The sequence below is a fragment of the Oppia nitens genome, unplaced genomic scaffold (assembly GCF_028296485.1).
Source record: "Oppia nitens isolate AA-2021 unplaced genomic scaffold, nextdenovo-longstitch-racon4-pilon3 scaffold7_pilon_pilon_pilon, whole genome shotgun sequence".
In the NCBI taxonomy this organism is placed as follows: Eukaryota; Metazoa; Arthropoda; class Arachnida; order Sarcoptiformes; family Oppiidae; genus Oppia; species Oppia nitens.
The window spans coordinates 2,426,115-2,436,026 of NW_026533251.1; the positions used below are offsets into that span (position 1 = coordinate 2,426,115).

Genomic DNA, 9,912 nt, shown 5'->3' on the forward strand with positions numbered 1-9,912 from the left:
TAGTATTTGTAGTAAAGTATTAATTTCAATAATTTTAATCAATTAATTAATATTTATAATAACACACAAAATCTATTTGTAAAATATTTTAGTATTTTTTAATTTATTAGCTTTTTATTGACAAAAAAGTGTCAAAAATATAATCAATTGATTTACAATTATTGTAAAAAATATAATATTATTATATGTTTTGTAATACTAAACAAATGAAGTGTTTAATGATTGCAATCATTTGATTCAATTGATGGCAAGTGTTGGCTGTCATGAGTGGTGTATTTGTTGTCATCATTTGGTCCGCAATTGATTTTATTGTGATATATCCTAAGCATCCGTTTGACTGTATTTCCCAACTCTTCCATATCAAAGGCATATTCGTCATTGACTTCTGTGTCGACCACCGGATAAATATTGAGGTCCGGTATGTAAGCTTCGAGACGACCTCCAGATAACTAATCGGATGGACAAAAAAGTTAATGATATTTATTTAAATGATTAGATGGTATACTTTGTTTGACACATAAATAGACTGGAAGTCAATACCACCCAATGTGTGACCTCTTCCATGAACTTCTTTGATGAGTTGACTGATTGAATAACTAATTTCAAGCAAATGTCTTGGCTTTAGATCTTCAGTTTCAGCCAAGAAGTCGATGAGTGGCAAATAACCGGGTGGTCCGCGGATTAGTTTGTTATTTGAATTGCTTGTACTTCTGTTAACTGTTTTACCCTTATGTTTGAGTGACATCAACAAMGATCTACTCGTCAGTGAATCCCGTTTTGACTTAAATGTGAACAAAGAAATGGGAGACTGAGCTAAGCTATAGATTATAGGATTTGTCGCTGAATTTAATGGGAAGACAAACACTGCTGTCCACGAATAGGCTGTTCCTATAAATTAAAAAAATACATTATATATAAATTTAAACATTTAACTAATTTAATGGTTGTTTTTGGTTTACCGGGTATTGTAAATCCTGTCAAAGACATCATTCCCATAACTATTACGGGAAACCAACACAAGAAGTTTGTGATCACTATTAGAGCCATTTGTCGGCCAACCTTTGAATTARAAGTAATTAAAAAATGTTATTAATTTGATTAAAAGTGTTTAATGTTTTAGTTTATATTTAATAATAAAATAATATATAATAAACCTGTGTTTCCCTGACTTGTCTGGCTTTAAGTCTATTCATTTTTTTTCGTGATAAACGTATGGTTTTATACATATAACAATAGCAGCCAACTATTACAAGGAAAGCCACTAAGTTTACGCACAAAAAAATTGCCACTGAATATTCCCAACCGTCCGGTTTATGGGGTGTTATATGTAGTGCCAGACAAGTACCGGATCGGGCGTAAAATTTACCATTGAAATAGGGAATCGGCAATAATGGTAAACCCGCAATAAATAAAACTATTATCCACGATAGGGTTATAAGTCTATACATATTAAGATTAATATTCATAATATCATAATTATTTTAGTTTTAATAAGTTTTAAATTAAATCAATGATTACCTATAAGTTAAACTCATTGTATATTTTTTTAAAGAAAATGGAAATGATATACATATTAAACGATCGACTGTTATAAAGACAAGGGTTGCGACCGATACTTCTGATGAAACGGTAGACAAAAATCCACAAATATTGCAAAGAATACTATTCTTCCAGATATCAGAATTTTCTATATATCGACCCCTATTAGCAGTTAAATTAAATTATTAATTTAATTAATTAAAGAATATTATATTATATATTAATGACATTATATATATTACCTGTAAAATTCATCGACGGATGCAATTATCATAAGATATATACCCATTAAGAAGTCGGCGCAACCAAGAGATAGAATAAGCGTAGAACTGACGGGATTAGAGTARAGACGTGTTTGGAATCGCCATATAATGACCGATGCGTTTGCCAATAGAGCCACAACTCCTAAAAACCAAAGAATTATTCTTTGGACGATATTAGACATCAAGTCTTCACAATCAGATATCTCGTCCTGAGGTGGCAGACATCTAAGTGAAACAATATTTATTTATTTATTTTCTTTAAATATTTTATATGACAATAACCTCTCAAATGGCACGATATTAGCCGCCAAACAGCAAAATTTGAAGCTATCAGTTGATAAAAATCTCAATGATTTTAAAGCACTAAACATGTCTTTAGGAAATGTTTGAAAATCATTATCTCTGATATCAAGTGAGATCAATGACGACAACTCATTGAATGCTCCCTTTTCTATGACTTGGAGTCCGTTTTGCATTAAAATAAGTGTTTGTAAAGAAGACATCTGAAGAAAAACATTTTCATACAATACTTTGATATTAGTATTAGAAATATTCATTTGTCTTAGAGAAGTGAGTCCAACGAAAGCTCGCGGCTCTATAACCGCTAAATTGTAATTTTCTTCTAACAATAAGGTTGTCACACGTTTAAGACCAGCAAAAGCGGCCGATTCGAGCACTTGTATGTTATTATATCGAAGATCTAATTTATAAAGATTTGTCAATTGAAGAAACTTTCGAGATTTAATCACTTCTATGCCATTTCTCTGAAGTATTAGTTCTCCTAACTCTCCATATGAGCTGAAATCAGAGTTTGACAGATTGGGACCCAAATAATTGTTTGTGAGCTCTAGTTTTCGAGTGTCTTTTGGTATGAACTCAATGGGAAGTCGACTTAAATTAGCATTTCTGCAGTCAACATACAATCCAATGCACGTGCAATTGTCGGGACACGTGAGGTCACAGAACCACTCATCATCTCCTAGTGGACAATGTCTAATACCATCGCATAATTGGTGAAGTAAAACGCAAGAGCTTTCATTGGCACACTTGTACTGTCCCGGACATATATATCGGGCGCAACCCACTTCATCAGAACCACCCACACAATCCCATTTACCTTTAAATATATTATATTTTAAATAAATAATTATATATATATATTGCATTTTAAATAGTATACAATTAAGTAGTAATTTATTACCATTGCATATATATCGAGGAGGAATACAGTAAGAGTCGGTACATTTGACATAATCTGGAGGACACTCATAAGTTTCACAATCGCGTAAATGTGAGACATCTCTGCAACCAATTTGATAGCCTAACTGATCAAATTCATAAATACATCTGAATTTGTCATCAATTATTTGTCCGGATTGACACTTAAAGTCTAGTTTGCTATTAACTCCACACGACTCTAAATGGTGTCTATTTCTAGCATTTCCATCACATTCAAGAGGTCCGAGATAAAAGTAACCGGATTGTCCTAATTTGTATGTCTCTCCAAAAACTAATCGGGAAACTGGAAGTTTGTTTTTGTCTGTTATATAACCTGAATCCTCCTGCCATTCAAACTTAATTTCTGAATCACAATTACAACTAAGATTTTTCTGAACACAGTTAGGATAACAACTGCATCTACCACTAAGTGCTCCGCCCCATGAGTATTGAGAACCGCCTAAAATGTAAAATTATTAATAATATTTATATACAATAATACTGTAAGTTATACAATATAGTAGTGTTTAATACCTTGTCTTGAAATCCAATATGAAACGGGTTTTGTTGAATTAAATCGAAATCCCGTTCCCGAACACTGCCAACTGATATATTGTCTACAGGTATCTGAGTTAGCAATAAGCGCTGCAATTGAGTCCATATTGTATTGATAAGTGATTACTCTCCAATAACTGGCCGGTCCATCGATATCACTGCGAACATAAATCCTAACCTCAGAGTCGTGGTGTATGACTGTCTTTGCTGTGTTGGGTGTAAAATAACACTGGACTGACATCCCAATTGTAGTCGAGTCCTCCGGTTCTATAAAGTAAGTGCCATTTGTTTGGATGTTATCATAAATTTGTAAATCCTGTATAAAATTATTTTTTTATTAGTAATACCAATAAATTGCAAACAAACATACGGTTATAACATACCCGACAGGTTTTCCTTTTAATTGAAAGGCAAACACTCCTCTCCTGTCGAGACCAAACCCTTTCCATTTGGTCGTGAATTTGTTTTGTGTGCCAAATAGTTGATATCTGATGTATGCCCCGCTTCTCCACTACTTTAGCAGTACTATTCCTTTGACATTTAGATGATTGTTCGTCTTCATGAAACTTTCCGGGACAATCCCGGTGCCGATCACAGAGAGTATATATGGGAATACAGTTACCATAATAGCATTGGAAGGTTGTGTTTAGATTACAAGGCGTTGCAATCAAAGTACAGGCAAAGCCCTCATCACTCAAATCTTTGCAATCGGTGAGTAAATCACATCTCTTTGACAGAGGTATGCACTGGTGATTATTGCACCGAAATTCAGTTGTCTTTTTACACTGTCGTCTCTCGCAAAACAACTCATCACTTCCATCGCCACAGTCGTCAACAAAATCGCAATACTTTAAGATATAATATAATAATAATCTATAAGTTTTAGTTGTATTCATATGTATACCATTCCAATGGCAATACATCTTCCATTAGCGCATTGGAATTGTGACTCAAGACATGAATTGCCAGTAATATCACAACCAAATGCTTCATCGCTTCCATCTCTAAGAATTTTTTTAAATTTTTAAAAAAAGATAATCTCTTTTGAAATGATATTATTAATCTGACCTACAATTTGGAGTTCCGTCACATTTGAAGAGATTTGAGATGACCTCTAAGTTTTCACATACAAAATATCTATTGTCATCAACTCGTTTATAGATCTCTTTTTCATTTTTATTGATAATATTAGTGAATAATGGTTTCCGAAGTCGAAACTGTTGACTGGAATAACTGGAATCCATTTTACAGATATAACTACTGATTACATCTGACATTATTTTTGTTGTATTTATTGTATTATTGATGTTAGCCTTTTGTGAAACATTAGTCCGTTTGCCTAAAGAACATGGGATGTCGTGCCAGTTGGCCGTCGAGTGACTCGAGTCTATCTTAATGACAGTGCAATCTTCGAAGGCTCCGCCATCAGGTTGCGAGTCTTCTTCATTTTCTGCGCCATACGACCAATCAGTATAACTCATGGGATTTCCGTCACTCCAGTTATAAAATCCTTCTCTGTTTGTGTCAATCAAACCGATGTAAATACTTTGATGAGGACTTACTTTCCATTTATTAATTAATAGGTAGTGAACGACTTGCATCTCGTGTTGATCTGTTATACTAACTAAGTGTCCGTCCCTTCCCTTTTCAAATTGAGCACATTTTTCTTCTGATTGATACCTTTTCCACAATATAAGTAATTTTTTAGCAAATTATGTTAGTATTTGAATAAATTTTAAACATACCATTGCAACGATTCTTTCTCAAAGAATGCATTATAACAATAGCCTCTAAAGTATATCCAGTTTGTCGGACAGGCACCTAATGGTCCAATCATTTGTTGGGCCAGTTTGTCACTTAACTCAAATTTTTGTGCCGAATAAGTGATACTAAAGCCACGGCCAGATATAGTAGAATCGGTATTGAATTCAATGAGAAGTTTATTCCAATTCGATAGTATATGTTTCGGTGGTTTTTTTATGTTACAAAATTTGCCAATTAGTTGACCGGTTGACACATCAGTAAACGAAATGTAATCAAATATACAATCACGGGTTGACGTCCCTATCGATGTGTTGGGAACATCAAAGTCATCAATAGTGACATTGATATAAGATTCTTGTGGTGCTGTTATAAGCCATTGGCACCGGTGGTTATTTGTATAGTTCATTGGATAGTTAATTGATAGTATTCGACCACAGTTTTCGGAGCAATTATAAATTTTATTGCAAACTGAATCCCCAATACCACATCCCGGACACAATGATGTCTTATATTTGGCATAAAATCCTTGAAATCTACTGATTGAAAACCGAAAGCAAGTCTTTAGATGCAAACTTATGGCTCCGTTTGATATAATCTTTTTTGGATAGAGTCTTGTTTTAATTGAAAGGGCAGAGTTTGGACGGGTATGCGATTCTATGACTGTTTCGTTTGGATGATATATAGACAATGAATCGTAACATCTAAACAATTGATTTATCGGTTAATTTTAGTGAAATAATTTAAATGATATCTTACTTTCCCATATTTTTGTCTTTAGTGGCCAAATCGATAATAACAAAGTCGAGTTCAACGTGTTTGTTGGGACCGGGATTGATGTGCCACCAGCACGACTTGCTTTGGGCGTAATAAAAGGGATAGTTTGGTGAATATATGACTCCCATCGGTTCCGTTAATGTCATAACACAGGATTCTGTTTATTCAATACATTATATCAATAAGTTTACTAAATTGGTTATAACTATGACTTACTCGATGAATCTCTACATCCAATCACTTCCAGTCTAAGACATGGGGCTAACTTGAAGCTTAATATCTTGACTCTGACATATCGAGCAAATATAGGTTTCAAGAGGTGATGCATCACTATATCATTTCCATCAACGCTAACACTTTGAGAGTCGCATTGAACGCATTTATAGACCTTTTGTCTACCAATGGGTTCCTCTTCAAAGGTCCAGTTCTTAGTGTCGTTACTAAAGAACAGCTGAAACTGTGTGACAAAAGAACTTTTGAATGCGTTAACCATTCCTTGCATAGCAATGCCCACAACTGTCACATACTCTTGAATCGGAAACAAAATCTTTTCATCTGTTTCTTCAGACAATATTTTGTCGTTACCATAAAGTAAATCAATCTTTTAATAGAAATCAATTAAATATAGTAAAAGCAAATATTTATAATAAATACTTGAATATATTTTTGTGGATCATTAATGGTTGCACACCAGGCATTAGGACTATTTAATCGGGCATTTATTTGGTGATGAATGAAGCCGTGATTGTCAACAGATGAGGCACTTATAGCCATATCTAGTATTTCTTCTGTTGCCATACCTAATGGTCTTCCACAGGATTCTTCACCAAACACTTTGACTTCACATAATCTCAAGGAATCGAAACGGTCTTTCATAAAGATGACGACATACTGACCTTCAATGGGTTGTTGACAGTTCAAAGTAATAACGTCAGTGTCACTGGAGGTCACATCAAATGAAGCGCATTCAACGGCACTTAAGAACGGTTTGCCAACAGCTCTGGAAATGCCTGTTATGTCGTCATAATGTCGAGTAAAACCATAGGTATCAGGTGTAGTGTCGACCAACACTTGAAATCCTTTTAGTTGATCCGAGACATCATAATAGCAATAATGAAGTGTTAATCCTTTTTCGAAGAGTGCAATATCAACGCGTGGGTGTGGGTCTTGAAATTTGAGTTGAGTGGTTCCCGGAATAAATATCAACTCTAAACTAATACCCGAAAGCTGTACTTCTTCTTCATAATGAAAGAAATGCTCGATTTCGGACATTCCTTCGACTTTCTGACATTCGTCACCGTATTGTAACAAATAGAAAGGTCTGTCTTTTGGCAATTTAATGGACACATCAGGATTTCCATCTTCACGACAGCAGAAATATATTGTTGTATTATATTTTGTATAAAATCCTAAAAAATAATGTAATACAGTGTTATAAAGTCATGACATCATAATTAGTAATATTATATACCTTTAGGAAGTACTCCTTTAACTTGATTCCTGCTCTCTGACAATGAAGTTGTATTGCTTTTATCAAACCAAACAATTGAACCGGAAGTAAACCCCTCGGGACAAGTGTCACCCACTTGAAAGATGCAGTACTTCCCGGGCATCCATCCGAAATTGTTGGCATTTGGCACTGGAGTATCATTAATAGGTTTGTAATCTCTGATGCAGAAGTGTTGTTCAATGCCATTATCAGTGGCGCCTCCCTTAAGCATAATTCCTTGAGACCAATATCGGAGGCGGTCGTCCTGAACAGGTTCGTGCCGTACGTCATGAAAACGCGTACCCGTTTGCCATTTGTTTTCAAAATAAGACGGACAACCAGACACTGGCATAGGTAGTCCGTATTGACCATAAGGCCAGTACAGATCTTCCTGTTGTAAAATAATATCGGCTGAACTGATTTGAACGCCATAAATACGATGTCTTTTTTGTAGGTTAACCCTCCACCACGGCTCGTGTTCATAGTTAGTGGCCGTACATTTGGACAATTGTTTTCTATCCATATTGCCGTCCACAGCAAGTGATGCCTCTAAACCAGCTCTTGTTGAGCTCTGATCTGTTGGTTTACCCTCTGCTATGTTATTGATCCACTTCTTTGCTGTATTTGTTTTCGGAACAGATCTGATAGTTGCGTGAAATCCACGACTGTTACCAACTTTTTTCAGTGTTGTTTTCAACTGTAATAACATATAACTTGTATCGGACAACAATTTTCCGATATTATATCTATTTATATTACAATAAGTACCAGTTTTTATGGTTTCATTTAATGAAATGTCGTATACAGTAAGCAAATCGGAGTCACAGTAGTGAACACCGGGAGTGAAGATTATATCGAAATCATTGAATTCAATTTGGATGACATGTCCTTCAATTGTTGATATATTCCACAAATGCATATAATGTTCACCAAAATTTCCGTAAACATAATGTGGAAATGGATATCCATGTGATGATATGGTAGCGCATTGATTGAGTTTAATGTGACAATTGGTAACGTTTTGACCGAAACCAACATTACAACCGACGCACTCAGCCTTTCGAAATTTAGCCATAAATCCTATCATTTATTTATAATACGATTTTATAATTAATATTTTATATAATCACATGAATACCTTTTTTTTCGATGTCTTTTAATTGGTTACACGTTGTAAAAGTCATGTCAACTATAGTCTGATTTCCATCTGATATGAAATAAGGCGGAGAAGCCTTTTCTCTATAAATGCTTTGCAGTGTAAATCCGGTCGAGTTTTTGATGTCTATCTCAAAAGTGAACCGACAGTTGGGAACTGAATTATAGGCCCCATAATGAATGACATCATAGTATGGAAAGACTAGTTCAATGATTTGTTGTTCACCAATGATTACTCGCCATTTATATCGATAAAATGGTGGTGGGTAATTTAAGGGATAACCGGGAGATTCAATAGTGACCGGTGCAATAAATATGCCTTTATCTATAACTTTATGAGCCCTGGCTCGGCATACTAGTGGTCCTAAAATGTATTGACCCGCTTCGTATGACTCGCCCGTATCCCCAAATCTCAATTGAAGAACAGGTAATCTGGTTTTGTCGAGCAATAGACCCGAGTCTTCGAGCCAATTGAGCTTTAAGTTTGCATCACAATTACAGGTTGAGTTGCGGACAGTTGGATAGCAGTATGGAAAACAGCCGCAACTTTTTGAATCGACTTCAGCGCCGCCCCAATAAAACTGATTTTTCCAACCCCTTCCTATCCACCAGTTATCGATGTCTCTTGAATACCAAAATCCAAACATTGCTCCCTTACAGTCCCAACGGATGTATTGTTGACATGAATAGGATATGTCAATGAGTTTTTCAATTTGTTTTTCATCGATACGTGACTCTCTTCCATAAGTAATATTCCTAATGTAAGAACCGGGCGCTTCATATCCGCGCACCGATTCTGATGTTTCTGAATTGTGATGTACTATAGTCTTAACGGCATAAATATCATCTCCGGATCCCATATCACATTCAACACTAAAAGGCTGCAATCGACCCGTTTCTGTGTCCACATCTATAACATAATTCCCCGATTTTCTTATATTATAAATTTTCCACAAATCATCACATGTTGTCGGCAATTGTAGTAAATCACTTGATAGTGCTTTTAAAGTAATATTAATTAAATTAGTGATTCAATATTTATTTTTTATTTTAATGATTAAACAATAAAATTAAAACCAAGTTATAATAAAATTATTATAATATTATATGTCATTCAACAGTATTTAACTTTACTATACCTTTAATGTAAAATAC

At 34.7% G+C, this 9,912-nt stretch overlaps 1 protein-coding gene across 1 annotated transcript; it reads right to left on the reverse strand.

Annotated features, from left to right (window-relative positions):
* Positions 1-215: 215 nt before the first annotated feature.
* LOC128963584 (uncharacterized) lies at positions 216-9,912 on the reverse strand. Its single transcript, XM_054310097.1, has 19 exons — positions 9,897-9,912; positions 8,741-9,757; positions 7,585-8,682; positions 6,768-7,522; positions 6,330-6,714; positions 6,096-6,270; positions 5,321-6,040; positions 4,644-5,255; positions 4,480-4,579; positions 3,959-4,423; positions 3,555-3,891; positions 3,004-3,480; positions 2,085-2,919; positions 1,782-2,027; positions 1,519-1,701; positions 1,155-1,440; positions 960-1,059; positions 506-888; positions 216-449 (listed from the first exon to the last, which is right to left on the reverse strand). Exons 2-19 carry the CDS (start codon positions 9,615-9,617, stop codon positions 216-218), a joined length of 8,268 nt encoding a protein of 2,755 aa, XP_054166072.1. The 5' UTR covers positions 9,618-9,757; positions 9,897-9,912.